The sequence below is a fragment of the Ranitomeya variabilis genome, chromosome 1 (assembly GCF_051348905.1).
Source record: "Ranitomeya variabilis isolate aRanVar5 chromosome 1, aRanVar5.hap1, whole genome shotgun sequence".
Lineage (NCBI taxonomy): Eukaryota > Metazoa > Chordata > Amphibia > Anura > Dendrobatidae > Ranitomeya > Ranitomeya variabilis.
In genome coordinates this window covers 1,158,909,341-1,158,926,149 of record NC_135232.1, presented here as the reverse complement: position 1 = coordinate 1,158,926,149, position 16,809 = coordinate 1,158,909,341, and the positions used below count along the sequence as shown (strand labels likewise).

Here is a 16,809-nt window from a genome sequence, read left to right as displayed (position 1 = left end):
GGAGGGAGCAGTGAAAAGAAGAGCTTTCTAGGCAGTCTGAAGAGGAGGGGTCAGAAAGCACACAGCGTGAGTCTGAAAAGCCATGGAACCTTCTAGGTTTATACTAAAAATATGGCATATTTATATTATCGTGACAGGCACCATGGTGGGGACTTCTTTGATTAAGGCCCCCACTCACTTCCATCTCATGGTGCCGCGGTTGATTGGAGGAGTAAATTGCTGATTCGGCCGTATTCTACGGTAGTGTGACGCCGGCCTTACATGTAGTTACAGAGATGGAGACACAATCAATACCGCTGTGTGTAATGAGAGGAAAAGCCATGTTGGATTTGGAGACCCAGTTCCTTCTGATCAGTGGCTTCGTACCCCAGACCCGAGTAAGAGGTATCTAATGAATCACTCCGCCATCACTCACCTTGGGGGTCACCCTGGCGTTCTCGAGAAATACCCGAGTCCACACTGCCGGATGGCGAGCCACAAACTTCCAGTCCCTGCTGACCTCAGCCACCCGCAGCAGAGTCTTGGTATCGAGGTAGGTGAATATACAGAATAACGCGGCCCGCATCTTCAGGATCTCGGGGCTGATGACTTCATTGGTCCGGGACGGGCTGCCCTTCTCCGGCCTCAGCATCCTCCTATCACAGTGGCCTGGAGGGGAGAAGAAAGAGCATTAACGAAGGAGATGAGTGTACGCTGCCGGCTGCTGCCACACTGCGCTGTGATCTGACAGGCAGGACCCACCCTTCGGCTGGTAAGCCCCCGATGAGCGGTTGGTGTTGAGGTCCGCAGAGCCGATGCTGTCCTGCTCCCAGCCTTCCGCCTCTGACTCGGTGGTCCTAGATCCCACATCTGAAATGTCCCCATCGTCCCCCTCACTGTTCCTGTACGGCCGGCGGTGCCAGTTATGGATGGCCTGCCTGCGGAGACCGGAGCTGCGGTGGTTGTTCCTCTCGAAACTGCTGTCAGCCACATTACTGTTTCCGGAGTAGTGGTGCCCCTCCAAACCGTCGTCCACCGGGATCTGCTCACCACCATCACTGTCATAACAGCCTGAGCTCTGAGAGACGGTCTTCACCCGGCCTGAGACCCTGAGAGCAGAAGAGGATGAAAGCCAGCACATCACCTGTGCAGTGACTGCACCAGCAGAATAGTGAGTGCAGCTCTGGAGTATAATACAGGATGTAACTCAGGATCAGTAATGTAATGTATGTACACAGTGACTGCACCAGCAGAATAGTGAGTGCAGCTCTGGAGTATAATACAGGATGTAACTCAGGATCAGTAATGTAATGTATGTACATAGTGACTGCACCAGCAGAATAGTGAGTGCAGCTCTGGGGTATAATACAGGAGATAACTCAGGATCAGTAATGTAATGTATGCACACAGTGACTGCACCAGCAGAATAGTGAGTGCAGCTCTGGGGTATAATACAGGATGTAACTCAGGATCAGTAATGTAATGTATGTACACAGTGACTGCACCAGCAGAATAGTGAGTGCAGCTCTGGAGTATAATACAGGATGTTTCTCTCGATCAGTAATGTAATGTATGTACACAGTGACTGCACCAGCAGAATAGTGAGTGCAGTTCTGGGGTATAATACAGGAGGTAACTTAGGATCAGTAATGTAATGTATGTACACAGTGACTGCACCAGCAGAATAGCGAGTGCAGCTCTGGAGTATAATACAGGATGTAACTCAGGATCAGTAATGTAATGTATGTACACAGTGACTGCAGCAGCAGAATAGTGAGTGCAGCTCTGGGGTATAATACAGGATGTAGCTCAGGATCAGTAATGTAATGTATGTACACAGTGACTGCACCAGCAGAATAGTGAGTGCAGCTCTGGAGTATAATACAGGATGTAACTCAGGATCAGTAATGTAATGTATGTACACAGTGACTGCAACAGCAGAATAGTGAGTGCAGCTCTGGGGTATAATACAGGATGTAACTCAGGATCAGTAATGTAATGTATGTACACAGTGACTGCACCAGCAGAATAGTGAGTGCAGCTCTGGAGTATAATACAGGATGTAACTCAGGATCAGTAATGTAATGTATGTACACAGTGACTGCACCAGCAGAATAGTGAGTGCAGCTCTGGGGTATAATACAGGATGTAACTCAGGATCAGTAATGTATGTACACAGTGACTGCACCAGCAGAATAGTGAGTGCAGCTCTGGGGTATAATACAGGATGTAGCTCAGGATCAGTAATGTAATGTATGTACACAGTGACTGCACCAGCAGAATAGTGAGTGCAGCTCTGGAGTATAATACAGGATGTAACTCAGGATCAGTAATGTAATGTATGTACACAGTGACTGCACCAGCAGAATAGTGAGTGCAGCTCTGGGGTATAATACAGGATGTAGCTCAGGATCAGTAATGTAATGTATGTACACAGTGACTGCACCAGCAGAATAGTGAGTGCAGCTCTGGAGTATAATACAGGATGTAACGCAGGATCAGTAATGTAATGTATGTACACAGTGACTGCACCAGCAGAATAGTGAGTGCAGCTCTGGGGTATAATACAGGATGTAACTCAGGATCAGTAATGTAATGTATGTACACAGTGACTGCACCAGCAGAATAGTGAGTGCAGCTCTGGAGTATAATACAGGATGTAACGCAGGATCAGTAATGTAATGTATGTACACAGTGACTGCACCAGCAGAATAGTGAGTGCAGCTCTGGGGTATAATACAGGATGTAACTCAGGATCAGTAATGTAATGTATGTACACAGTGACTGCACAGCAGGAAGAGGTGGAGCCTGCTTGCCGTGTGCTCTGTGTGCTGCCTAGAGAGAGCTCCTGGGAGGGGAGGTAAACTTTTTCATCCAGGACTTTTTGTCTGCCCCCTTCCCAGGAAAGAAGGCTCATTTTGGGACTGGCCACTGGGGCTGGGCCCCCGGCTCCCGCCTCCCGGTCCAAGCCGGCGGGGGGTGGGAGGACTCCAACTCCGGCTAGGGCCACAAGATCTGGCCAAGGATCAGGCAAGGGATCCAGCATGAAGACCCGTAGGACCCCTGAGGCCGCGGCGGCTCCTTCCCCCGGAGGTAGGCCGAGTACGAGCAGGGGTGCTGCAGCGGTGCCCCTTGGTTGGGGTACTAAGGCGGCTAGAGAATCCGCCGTGGGCTATGGTTCACGCATCCATGCGCACCTCTGCGAGTATGAGGACGCCTCAAGGAAGCTAAAATCCCTCTGGGGGGAGTTGAGGGTAGCTAAGGAGAGGTCTGACAGGGCCTCCGGCAATAAGAAGGCCGAGCTATCCGCCGCGGTCAAGAAGATAAAACAATCCATACAAGACCTGGAAAGCCGGAGGTGTGAGATCCTGGATGGCAGCGGGCCCTTCCGTGAAAAGCTGGAGAACGACGACCGGTTCAGAGCCATGACCGGTGGGGCTCCGGAGGGGTCACGGAGCTCCGGCCAGGTGGTGGAGGAGGATGATGAGGAATGCGAGGAGGAGGTCGCGCCCTACCCACCGCCTGGTGGCCTGGTAAGAGATCTCCAGGCGTCGCATAGCGGGATAGCCCCCGAGCAGGTGGCTCTCCCGTCAGATTCTGGCCCTTCAGGGGACAGCGGGAGCGAGGGGGAGGATGGTGGTAGTAGCAGCGAGGGGGGCTGCCTCGTCATGCAGCAGATCCGGCAGATCGAGTCCCCGGTCCGTTTTAACCAGCTGAGGTTCGGGGATGAGATCTGTGAGGACGAGGCAACCAGGAGGGGGATGAAGAGGAAGGTTAAGAAAAGGAATAACAAGAAAACATCTACTGTGGAGAAATATGTGTATGTCCCCCTCTCTGGGGCCCCCCGATCCCGCTGTGCGGCACCCGCTACCCACCCCGGCTTGGGCTCTGTTGTGGGTCCGCAGCGAGGGAGTGGGGAGATTACAGGTCATGACACACAGGGCGCTGCCTCTGTTTCTGGTAACGGAGGGGGTAGTGATGTGTCTGATATGGAGCATGATGTGGAAGGTGGCCCAGAGGTGGGCAAGAGAGTGGCAGCCGGGACCGCATCTCCAGCCGTTAGCGCTGGGGTGTCCAGGTCCCCCACTTATGGATCCGCTAAATCTGGATCGCTTCTGGGGTCCCAGGCACCTAGTAAAGTAAAGGGGGAGGGGCCGGCGGCTCCAGCAGAACCGGCTCATAAAAAGAAAATGGTGGGGCCTCCCCTGGCGGGGTCTGCGGTGAAGTCGGGGCCTCCTGCATTGGGGGCACCACCGCTGGTGGATGCTGAGGGAGAGTGGCCTAGCCTGGGGCCAGCCGCTGGAGCTGCTGTGGCCAGGCTGTTTGTGGCCCAGGCTGTGGTGGTGGGGGGTGCTGTGCCTCAGGGGACTGGTACCGCTGGGGGGATTCCGGGGGGTGGATCCAGCTCTGGGTCGGCTCTGGGGGTCCCGCTGCGGCCGGTCTCAGGGGGCGTGGCCTCCTCGGCACCCGCTGCCCATGCAGGTGCAGCTTTGGATAGCTCTGCTGTGCGGCTGAAGGCAGGGGGCGTGGCTTCCCAAGGAAAAGAAAAAAAAATGGTCTTAGCCAGCAATGGAGCAGGGACTGCAGCAGACAGCAGCAAGGGCGCCTGCCTGGCGGGGTCCCCTGAGTCTGGGGGCTTACCTGCGGTGGGGGCTCCGGTGACAAGGCAGGATGGAGCTGGAGGCGGGTCTGCACCTGGCTTCCTACCTGCCAGTGAGGGAGGAGACTCTGTGCCTGCTGTGGTGCAAAGTCAGGCTGTGCTGCTTAAGTCCTATGGCAGCAGGACTCTTAAAGGGACAGCAGCGCTGTGTGTGCCAAACCCCCCAGCAGGGAGGATGCCACCAGTAGGTGGCGGTAGCAGTGAACCTGGAAATACCCAAAAGGTGAGGCAAAATAAAACTGACCCCAGTGTGCATGTGAGTGAGAGTGGGGTGACTGATGGAGTGGATGAGGAGGGTGCGGGTATGGAAGTGTCTATGGTTGAGGATGCGAGTGGCAGTGCGTCTAAGGTGGCAAGTGTGAGTATGGTGTCTGATGGTAGTGGGAGAAGGGGGGAGGGGGTCGGTCCATCTGCCCCCCCAGCCACAGGTTCTCGGAGTTATTCGGGGGTGGTGGCTGGAGCCCCGGGGTCTAGTCAGGGGGTTTCCTCGCCTCTGGACCTCAGGGATAGCGTTTTGCGGCGCCGCTTCCTGGAGGCCCTCAAAAAGGGAGAACGGACGATCGAAGTAGAGGGAAGAGTGGTGGACTTGGCCTTTTGGCTGGATAGACACGGCCAGGCTGCCTTCCAAGATAAAAGGGAAGGGGAAACGGTTTGGTCCCTCCCGACAGCCGGGCAGGGGGTGGCCAGGCGGAATGTGGTCCGTCTTCGGTGGAGGGGCAGTGAAGCGTGCCCGCCAAGGGCGAGGGTTGTGGAGCTCCTTCTGAAGATGGACTTCAGGGCGACGGACATCTTTGCCCTGATTCATCCGTTTGGCACCTCCTTCTTCGATGTCAGTTTTGTTCGGCCAGAGGGCTTGGAGCTTTTCTGGTCGAGTTTCGAACTGGCAAAGGGGGAGCCCGGCTGGCGAGACTTTGCCGTGCAGGCGGTGTCTCGCCAAAATAGTGTAAAGAGGGTGACCGTTCTGACAAGTAACGAGTCACTCTCTGGGGTCGACATAATGACGTGGCTTTCCCGTTATGGGGAAGTCACCGAGGTCCCTAAAAAAAATAGGGACGAGTTTGGCATTTGGTCAGGGGGCTGGACCTTCATGGTAAAGTTGAAGGTTTCAGGAGGTACGGTCACCCACATCCCTTCCTCAGCATTTCTGGGGAGGGACAGAATCCAGATCTTCTACCAGGGGCAACCGAAGGTCTGCCACAGGTGCGGTGATCCCCGCCACTTCAGCGCAGGCTGCAAGGTACAGAAATGTGCCTTGTGTGGCGGGGTAGGCCATCTTGCCGCGGCCTGTGGTGACATTAGGTGTCACCTGTGTGGTGACCTAGGTCACCCGTATAGCCGCTGCCCCCGTTCCTTTTCCAGCACCATCTCTGGCCCGGCAGGGGGGAGCCAAGGGGGGGTCCCCGGTGGTGCAACTTCTGCTGTGGCTGAGGGTGGAGGCATGAGGGGAGCTGAGGGGTCGGTGAGGAAAGGCGAGGCTGGTACATCTGCCCACCAGTGGCAACAGGTGAGGAGCCGTAAGGGCAGGGGGCAGGATAAGCCTCAGGCAACTGGGGTGATGACTGCCCCCACCCTGGAGACGGCAGCCGAAGCCTCTGAGGCCCTGGGGGAGAAGGCGGTGAGCGAGGAGATCCGGAGGATGGAGAGGGAGGAGTTGGCTGCTTCTGATAACTCTTCCCAGTATGAAAGTCTGGATGAAGAGGTGGTGGAGCAGCCTAAAAAAATGGGTGACAATCGTACCGGTAAGAGTCGGAAGAAGAGGAAGAACAAGGCTAAAAAATCTAAGCCCCCCCCCTGGCCACTGGGGTGCCTACGGAAGGGCTCGCTGACTCCCCTCTGATCCCCCTCTCCAATCGGTTCCAAGCCCTCGATGACTCTGCTGTGTCGGAGGTCGGGGGTGAGGGGCCGGTCGCAACATCTGGGGTGCCTTCGGGGAGTGGTGAGGTCTGTCCTCCGGGGGATTCACACTCCTCTGGAGGGGGGACCACCTCGGGGTCCAGGGGCAAGGAATCTATTTCTGGGAAATCCAGTGCTATAAAGGAGGATATGGACACCTCGGTATCTTTAAAGAGGAGGGGTGAGTCGGGCTCCTCCTCAGAAGGGGAGAGGAAATCAGGGGGTACGGTTAAAAAACAGGCCATCTAACTCAATCACCCATGATGGCGGAACCTACCCCGTTGACTCTGGCGTCGATTAATGTCGCCAGCATAAAGTCAGATACGGCTAGATTTACGGCCTTTGATTTTTTTCACCCGGGTTGAGGCTGATATTTTATTTTTGCAGGAGACCAGACTAACGGACCTGGAGTCCATCTACAAAGCAAAGAGGGAATGGAGGAGTGGGCCCTCATACTGGTCTCTTGCGGCCGAGCCGTATAGCGGGGTAGCGGTCCTTTTTAAGACCGTGGAGGTGGAATGCAGACGGGTGATCGAGGTAGAAATGGGGAGATGTTTGGTCCTTGACGTCTTCATGAGGGGACAGGAGCTTCGGCTCATCAATATCTATGGCCCACAATCCAAGTGGGACCGTAAATGTCTCTTCCTGAGGATCAAGCCCTATCTTTTTACGAGCCGGCAGGTGGTCTTCGGTGGGGATTTTAATACTGTAACCAGACTCCGTGATAGGGGAGGCCCCGGAGACCGGCTGGCTTATGATAGCGTAGCCTTGAATAGCATAGTAAGCGAAGCTCACCTGGTGGATGTCCACATCCGGCACACCCCAGGTCACGGGGGTTTCACCTTTTTTAGGGGAAGCAGTAGGTCTAGGATAGATAGGTTTTTTTTAAAGGAGGAAGCCGTCTCTTCTGCAGTGTCCGCTGTTGAGGTGGAGTTCTCCGATCACTGTTTCATTTTCTTTACTTTGAATGTTACAGAGACCCCCCGGATGGGGAGAGGCCCATGGAAGCTGAATTCGTCCCTTCTGGAAGAGGCGGAAGTAAGACAGTCCTTTGAGGAATTTCTTCAGAGCCAGGTACCTCTCTTGGGTCTTTGTAGCAGTAAGTCTGAGTGGTGGGAGATCTTCAAAAGAAGGGTCGCGGGGTTCTTCCGTCAGCTCTCGAGCCTCAGAGGCCTGAACAGGTACCGCCTGTATCGGGAGCTGGGGAGGAAACTCGAGCAGCTCGTCTCGACTGGAGGGGACCGAGAGGAAATCTCCAGGGTGAAGACCTTGCTCAAGGGGTGCCAGTATGATAGGCACACATCCTTGGTTTTTGAGAGGGATTTCGGGAGGTACCGCTCGCCCGACCCTTACAGAAACTGCAGGTTGTCAGTGAATTGTAAGATGGTGAGAGGACTGATTGACAGTACGGGGTCCCTGAACAGATCCAAATCAGGGATCCTGGAGGTGGTCAGATCCTTCTACTTGCACCTCTTGGGGAGGAGGGATCCTGATCGGGATGAGATGTCGGCTTTCCTGACTGAAACCATCCCTGAGCCAGGGGATGACCCCTCTCTTCATGTTTTGGCAGAAGCAATCAGGGAAGAGGAAGTGAGACGGGCGATTGATGGGCTCCGGCCCAAAAAGTCGCCCGGTCCGGATGGCTTAACATCCGAGTTCTACAAGACTTTTAGGGACTCTTTGGTCCCCCTCTTGACTGAGGTTTTTAATGAGTGCCTCTCCTCGGGCATTCTACCCAGTTCAATGAGGAAGTCAGCCCTGATTATCCTGTCAAAGGGTAAAGACTCGTCCCGTATTGAGAATTGGCGTCCCATAGCGCTTCTCAATACGGACCGAAAGGTTCTGGCAAAGGTGCTTTTTAATCGGTTGGTGCAGTTTGCGCCCCGGCTCCTTTCGGGGGCCCAGCACTGCTCTGTTCCAGGCCGCAGTACATTTAGTGCTGTGCTCGGTGTCCGGGAGGCAGTGGAGCAGGGCAGGGCAGGTCACTGGAAGGGGTACTTGCTGTCCTTAGACCAGGCGAAGGCCTTTGACCGGGTTAACCATGAGTACCTCTGGTCCGTCCTTCTGAGGTATGGTCTGCCTGGGAGGTTTGTTGATTGGTTGAGAGTTTTATACAATGGGGCAGAGACTTTTCCGCTCGTGAACGGTTGGGTCGGACACCCTTTTGAGGTGAGGTCTGGTGTCCGCCAGGGCTGTCCTCTGAGCCCGCTGTTATACGTGTTTGCGATCGACCCCCTTTTAAGGAGGGTGGAGCGTGGACCGTTGGTGGGAGTCAGGATGGACCAGGCGGAGCCAGAGGCCGCCTTGAGGGTAGTGGCGTACGCTGATGATGTTTCCCTTTTTGTATCCTCGAGAGAGGAGGCAGATTGGGTGATGTCTGAGGTTGAACGCTACTCGGTGGCATCCGGTTCCATGATCAACCGGGACAAGTGTGAGAGTCTCTGGCTGGGAGGGGGAGATCCAAGGTTTGATCTCCCGGACACCCTTCCAGGGCCTCAGGCCACAGCAAAAATATTAGGCATCAGTTTCGGCCCGGGGGACTATCCCTAGCAAAACTGGGAGGGCAGACTTAAGATTGCCGCTCAGAAGGTGGATCAGTGGAAGGGTTGGTCTTTGACCCTAAGGGAAAGGGTTAGTCTTGCCAAGGGCTATTTGCTTCCTTTGCTAATATATTTGGGCAGCGTCTGCATCTTGCCAGAGCCTCTTTGGACACGGGTCTACAGCCTGGTTTTCCAATTGTTATGGGGAAATAGGCTGAACCTAATCAAGAGGGAGGTCACGTACCGCACGAGGAGACTAGGAGGGTTGGGTATGGTCAACCCAGTGGTGTTTCTAGTAAACACCTTTCTTAAGGCAAACATCGCCAACCTCTGGTCAGAGAGGGCTCCTCTGTGGGTATTCTCCTGTAGGGGGTGGTTTCGGCCTTTCTTCCAGGAATGGGAGACAGGAGGGCAGGTAAAGGACCTTCGAACACCTCATGGGCATCTTCCGGCTTATGCTACCCCGGTTCTGAAGGTGATCCGTCGGTGGGGTCTGGGAGTGTGGGAGATCAGGACCATGTCGAGAAGGTTACTTGACAATAGGGTCCTGTTGACCCACTTTCAGAAGCCCCTGGCGCTCAGGGATTGCCCAAGCCGGGATCTGGAGGTGGGGCTCGGGTTATTGAACTCTAAGCGGATCCCCTTGAAGTTTTGGGACTTGGCTTGGCGCTGCTTCCATGGGAAGCTGTATGTGAGGGACAACCTGAAGTGCAGATGCTCTGATGACCGGGATTGTCCCCGCGAAGAGTGTGGCGGTATGCTTGAAAGCATGGAGCATTTCCTGCTTCGGTGTCCCTTTAATACAGAGGTCTACAGCAGGGTGGGTGCTTCCATTGGCTGGCCTAGGCTGGCAGGCCTTTCCTATGCGGAGTGGGCCTATGGGGCATTCAGGTCCCTTGGTGGCCGAGATCGGGGCACTGTTTTCTTAGTTAGTTTAGTAACTAGGTTCCACACGTGGAATGCACGGTGTCTAGTGTCTACTCAGCGGAAAGTCCTCCCCAGGGAAGAGGTGATTAGGAACATCCTGGGTGACCTGGCAAAAGTGCGCTTGCTGGAGTTTGAGAGGCTGGGTGCAGGGAGGGCCTCTCTTCTTTGGAGGGGTTTCTCCTTTAATGTGCCCTAGGGAGAGTTAGGTTCTGTGTGCCTGTGATAGGGTTGAGTTAGTCTTTTTTATCTTTTTATCTTTATTTTGTAGGGTCAGATAGATGTGTAGGGACAGGGAGGGACAGATAGGGACAGTCTTTAGGGACAGGTAGTTAGTATTAGGTTGGTAGTGAGGGTCAGTGAGGGACAGGTAGGGGCAGGTAGGGAGAGATTGGTAGGGCTATAGGGACAGGATTTTCTCTTTTGTGTTGTTAGGGAGGGTCAGGGTGATGTGCGGTAGATTAGGGTGAGAGCCTCTATGGTCTCCAGTTCCTGGTGGTGGGCTGTAACCCTCACTTATAGATTTTTGTTTTGTAATTGGTAACCCGGGTATAGGGCTTGCAAGCATTGAACTTGGGCCTGTTCTTTGGTCATGGTTAAGGTGTGTACTGGTTATTATTATGTTATTATTGATTATATGTTATTATAAGGTTGTATATATGTTACATGTGTACTATGATGCGTGTAGGGGGGATTTAGTTTAGGTGGGGTGGGGGGTTTCTTGGAGGGTGGGGGATGGGTTTTGGAGAATGGACGTCCGGCGGGATGCCAAGAAGAGGAAAAAAGGGCCATAAACTTCTGTGGACCTTGTTGTATAGTGAAGGCCACAAACTTTCGTGGGACCTTGTGTGATAGGCCACAAACTCTCGTGGGACCTTGTGTGATAGGCCACAAACTCTCGTGGGACCTGGTGTGATAGGCCACAAACTTTCGTGGGACCTTTGGGGGAATGGTGGTGGTTTAGTTTAGAAGGGGAAAAAAAAATATATATATATATGTATGTATAAAATATATGATTAAGTTTTGGCCAGGTGGCCTATTTGCTTTCTTTAGGGCAGTTGGTCGACTTTTGTTTATTTTTCTAGGGATGAATGCATGGGTATGTGTGTATGAGGGAAAAAGGTACAAGGGGAGAGAAAGAAGGATATAGGTTGAGGTCTCTTCCCTTGCTGGGGGGGCATTAATGAAATGGAGGAACATTTTGTTTGTATAAATATGCTGGACATTGGACTTTTGGGGACTGTGAATAATTTGTTTTGTTATTGAGTTTGTCTGTAAGCTTTGTTTTGTACTTTTATAATAAAAAAGAGATACAGGATGTAACTCAGGATCAGTAATGTAATGTATGTACACAGTGACTGCACCAGCAGAATAGTGAGTGCAGCTCTGGAGTATAATACAGGAGGTAACTCAGGATCAGTAATGTAATGTATGTACACAGTGACTGCACCAGCAGAATAGTGAGTGCAGCTCTGGGGTATAATACAGGATGTAACTCAAGATCAGTAATGTAATGTATGTACACAGTGACTGCACCAGCAGAATAGTGAGTGCAGCTCTGGGGTATAATACAGGATGTAACTCAGGATCAGTAATGTATGTACACAGTGACTGCACCAGCAGAATAGTGAGTGCAGCTCTGGAGTATAATACAGGATGTAACTCAGGATCAGTAATGTAATGTATGTATACAGTGACTGCACCAGCAGAATAGTGAGTGCAGCTCTGGAGTATAATACAGGATGTAACTCAGGATCAGTAATGTATGTACACAGTGACTGCACCAGCAGAATAGTGAGTGCAGCTCTGGAGTATAATACAGGATGTAACTCAGGATCAGTAATGTAATGTATGTATACAGTGACTGCACCAGCAGAATAGTGAGTGCAGCTCTGGAGTATAATACAGGATGTAACTCAGGATCAGTAATGTAATGTAAGTACACAGTGACTGCACCAGCAGAATAGTGAGTGCAGCTCTGGAGTATAATACAGGATGTAACTCAGGATCAGTAATGTAATGTATGTACACAGTGACTGCACCAGCAGAATAGTGAGTGCAGCTCTGGAGTATAATACAGGATGTAACTCAGGATCAGTAATGTAATGTATGTATACAGTGACTGCACCAGCAGAATAGTGAGTGCAGCTCTGGAGTATAATACAGGATGTAACTCAGGATCAGTAATGTATGTACACAGTGACTGCACCAGCAGAATAGTGAGTGCAGCTCTGGAGTATAATACAGGATGTAACTCAGGATCAGTAATGTAATGTATGTATACAGTGACTGCACCAGCAGAATAGTGAGTGCAGCTCTGGAGTATAATACAGGATGTAACTCAGGATCAGTAATGTAATGTAAGTACACAGTGACTGCACCAGCAGAATAGTGAGTGCAGCTCTGGAGTATAATACAGGATGTAACTCAGGATCAGTAATGTAATGTATGTACACAGTGACTGCACCAGCAGAATAGTGAGTGCAGCTCTGGAGTATAATACAGGATGTAACTCAGGATCAGTAATGTAATGTATGTACACAGTGACTGCACCAGCAGAATAGTGAGTGCAGCTCTGGAGTATAATACAGGATGTAACTCAGGATCAGTAATGTAATGTAAGTACACAGTGACTGCACCAGCAGAATAGTGAGTGCAGCTCTGGAGTATAATACAGGATGTGCACACTGACTGCACTGGAGAAGTGACAGAATATGAAGACCGGTCACTCAGAGAGCTGCAGCGTCCGTTACAGCAGGTTCTGGATGACAGTGGGAGTGATGGGTGGAGGAGAGTAGGTTGTATAAGAGAAGCATTATTGCTCCCATATGCAATAATCCTCTGGATGAGAAGCCTGGGGAATGTTCTATGAAGGAGTAGCGTTATATCAGGAGCAGGAAGGGTCAGAATGGGCCCCGTGGGGATCCTGTTAGGGCCCAGCAGAGTGGAGCCTTGATGAAGCTGACACTGGTGGACGGGGCAGACACTTTGCACAGGATATGAAGCGTGAGAACTCACCCAGTGCACGAGGCGGAGCGCTGGGTCACCGGGTATGATCCGTGGGTGGAGGAGCCGGGCCCCTGGTGCCTGTCTGCCCTCTAGAAGGAAGGAGTCAGCATTAATGGCAGCTATCAGCCATTACCCGATCAGGGGTGGCACCCTGCCCCAGCGTTGCGGGACCTACCTGCCTGGAGCCCTGACCCCGGGCGTCCGTCACCTTGTACCCGGGGATGCTGCAGCGGCCCAGGCTGCCGTTGGGGGTGGTGCCGCAGCTGCTGATGATCTGCAGCTGTTTCTCGGCCCGGTCGGCGCGGTCCAGAAGCTCCTCGATGAACTGCTGGAGGCGCACCTTGGCGTTGGCTTCTCGGCTGGCCGTCTCCTTCAGGAATAAGTCGATTTCTACCACTTCTCTGCAAGAAGAAGCGAAGAGTTCAAGTTATACAGGAACACATCCGTTCACTGACAGCAAGCAGAGACCTTGACCACGGAGCAGGATACATGCGAAGCCCACGCACACGGACGCCCCCAGCCGTGATGAGCTCTGACCGGTTTATTTATACACCTGCTACCAGCTTCTGACAGTGCGGAACCGCAGGGCGGCGGGAAACCGCACCTTCCTACACGACGGTACAGCAGCCACGGCCCCTCATTATAGACCCTCGAGTCACCTGCACATGGAGCGAATGTCTGAGATCCGAGGACGGACAATGCGGCCCCCGGGGGCCAAACACAGGAGTCGGGAGCCGCGAGAGAATTCAGGAGGGTGTGGGGGTATCAGTGCCTGGGGGTCCTCATACAGATGTGTGTGTGGGGGTGTCAGTATCTGGGGGTCCTCATACAGGAGGGACTGGGGGTGTCAGTTCCTGGGGGTCCTCATACAGGAGGGACTGGGGGTATCAGTGCCTGGGGGTCCTCATACAGATGGGTGTGGGGGTGTCAGTGCCTGGGGGTCCTCATACAGATGTGTGTGGGGGTATCAGTGCCTGGGGGTCCTCATACAGATGTGTGTGTGTGTGGGGGTGTCAGTACCTGGGGGTCCTCATACAGGAGGGACTGGGGGTGTCAGTTCCTGGGGGTCCTCATACAGGAGGGACTGGGGGTATCAGTGCCTGGGGGTCCTCATACAGATGTGTGTGTGGGTGTCAGTACCTGGGGGTCTTCATACAGGAGGGACTGGGGGTGTCAGAACCTGGGGGTCCTCATACAGGAGGGACTGGGGGTATCAGTGCCTGGGGGTCCTCATACAGATGTGTGTGGGGGTGTCAGTACCTGGGGGCCTCATACAGATGTGTGTGGGGGTGTCAGTAACTGGGGGTCCTCATACAGGAGGGACTGGGGGTGTCAGTTCCTGGGGGTCCTCATACAGGAGGGACTGGGGGTATCAGTGCCTGGGGGTCCTCATACAGATGTGTGTGTGGGTGTCAGTACCTGGGGGTCTTCATACAGGAGGGACTGGGGGTGTCAGTACCTGGGGGTCCTCATACAGGAGGGACTGGGGGTATCAGTGCCTGGGGGTCCTCATACAGATGTGTGTGGGGGTGTCAGTACCTGGGGGCCTCATACAGATGTGTGTGGGGGTGTCAGTAACTGGGGGTCCTCATACAGGAGGGACTGGGGGTGTCAGTTCCTGGGGGTCCTCATACAGGAGGGACTGGGGATGTCAGTGCCTGGGGGTCCTCATACAGGAGGGTGTCAGGAAATAGGAAGAAGTTCTGATTATTTCGATTACACATACAGAGCTCTCAGCTGCAGTTTCCTGTGCCTGCCAGCAGAAGGCTGGAATTCTAAGCCTGCAGGCAACTCCCCTCCCCCCTGCTATATAGTTGTAAGGGGAGACCAGGAGTGTTTATGGCTCTGTGCTGCGACAGACAAGTCTCCCTACACTCCTCATTCCCCCCTCCCACCTGATACTGGCTAAAACTGGTACAGAAAGCATGGCATTCTATTGTTCTTTTAAGGTTATGTATATTGGCACCGATCAGGGCTGGAGATATAAGGATTATATATTCCGGACGTCCATCGAGAGATTTATAACTCCTTAAAATCGCTAGGAGCTAAACCCAACGAGTGCAACGAGCAGGTTTCTCCGTAAGTGGGTCATGTAACTACGCCGTGTTTACACTTAAAATAATCCCCCCGACGGGGTGCACCTCCTGATCATTGTGTCTTTCGTATACGAAGTTCATACAGCGAGCTATGTATAAAAATGGTTGCCATAAGTCTAAGAAAAGGGGAGGATTCAGCCTCTAAGTTAGGTCACCACAGGGGGAGTGCCTTGGTTTTAGGCTGGGAAATAAGTGAGTGTCACGTGTCTTTTGTCCGGGGTCTAGCTGAGAGACAGGAGTGATGTATATATGCTCGCCCTTCCCCCACAGTACACGGTCAGCCATGAGATGAAATGACATAACGAAATGTAAGTGTTTTTTCAACTTTAATCCCATTTTATTTGTAATTGTACTGTACATACAATACTTGTCTTCTTTATAATATCTTATTATACTTCTGTAAACACTGCCTACCTTTTTTGGAGTAAAATATATAAAATTACTAGCTTTGTCTCTCCTTGCTCTATAACGTACTGTCACGTCCTCTGAAGTGAATTACGCTACTAATCTGGGTTGGCTCTGGACCCGTTAATAATTAAGAAATTGGAGCTGGTGGCAGCTGACTTGTCCTATGCGTTTGGGAGTCTTTGTAGCGATGGCGGCGTTGATAATTATTGTTACCGCCTGAGTTGTGAGTAGTTATATCGCCGTCGCTGCAGTGTGCCCATTAGCCTGTACAAAGTAAGACAGCCTTTCTGGCGACTAATTATCCTAGGTGCAGTACCTAGTCTGACCTGAGGATAAGGGGGGCACCAGAGAGCTGCAAGTTCCAAACCGGAACTGGGAAGCGGGATATAGATAAATCCCCTTCAGAAAGAACCAGGGGCAACCAAATAACCCCGGTTCATAACAAATTGGTGTGAGTTGGGGGGATGCTAAGGGTATCCTCCCTGTGAACAGTGACAGAGGCTGTGGGGGTATCAGTGCCAGGGGGTCATCATACAGGAGGGTGTGGGTATCGGTGCCTGGGGGTCCTCATACAGGAGGGTGAGGGGTATCAGTACCTGGGGGTCCTCATACAGGAGGGTGTGGGGGTGTCAGTACCTGGGGGTCCTCATACAGCTGGGTGTGGGGGTGTCAGTACCTGGGGGTCCTCATACAGATGGGTGTGGGGGTGTCAGTACCTGGGGGTCCTCATACAGATGGGTGTGGGGGTGTCAGTACCTGGGGGTCCTCATACAGCTGGGTGTGGGGGTGTCAGTACCTGGGGGTCCTCATACAGGAGGGTGTGGGGGTGTCAGTACCTGGGGGTCCTCATACAGATGGGTGTGGGGGTGTCAGTACCTGGGGATCCTCATACAGATGGGTGTGGGGGTGTTAGTACATGGCGGTCCTCATACAGCTGGGTGTGGGGGTGTCAGTACCTGGGGGTCCTCATACAGCTGGGTGTGGGGGTGTCAGTACCTGGGGGTCCTCATACAGATGGGTGTGGGGGTGTCAGTACCTGGGGGTCCTCATACAGCTGGGTGTGGGGGTGTCAGTACCTGGGGGTCCTCATACAGGAGGGTGTGGGGGTGTCAGTACCTGGGGGTCCTCATACAGATGGGTGTGGGGGTGTCAGTACCTGGGGATCCTCATACAGATGGGTGTGGGGGTGTCAGTACCTGGGGGTCCTCATACAGATGGGTGTGGGGGTGTCAGTACCTGGGGGTCCTCATACAGATGGGTGTGGGGGTGTCAGTACCTGGGGGTCCTCATACAGCTGGGT

At 53.0% G+C, this 16,809-nt stretch overlaps 1 protein-coding gene and 1 long non-coding RNA gene across 6 annotated transcripts in view; both read right to left on the bottom strand.

The window, feature by feature from the left end:
• The window catches only part of FBXO41 (F-box protein 41), a 160,796-nt gene that overhangs the window by 23,064 nt on the left and 120,923 nt on the right, over positions 1–16,809 (bottom strand). For all 5 annotated transcript variants that reach the window (XR_013220124.1, XM_077280384.1, XM_077280385.1 and 2 more), the window contains exons 3-6: positions 13,181–13,406; positions 13,015–13,094; positions 742–1,088; positions 416–648 (exon numbers count right to left, since the gene is read on the bottom strand). Coding sequence is in view for 4 of the 5 variants with exons in the window: in XM_077280384.1 (XP_077136499.1) it covers positions 416–648; positions 742–1,088; positions 13,015–13,094; positions 13,181–13,406 (886 nt within the window). In the remaining variant the exon portion in view is untranslated. The remainder of the gene's footprint in view (positions 1–415; positions 649–741; positions 1,089–13,014; positions 13,095–13,180; positions 13,407–16,809) is intronic.
• LOC143793429 (uncharacterized) lies at positions 10,714–10,960 on the bottom strand. The gene is made up of 2 exons (XR_013220125.1): positions 10,904–10,960; positions 10,714–10,871 (listed from the first exon to the last, which is right to left on the bottom strand). It is a non-coding gene; the product is annotated as an uncharacterized LOC143793429 (long non-coding RNA).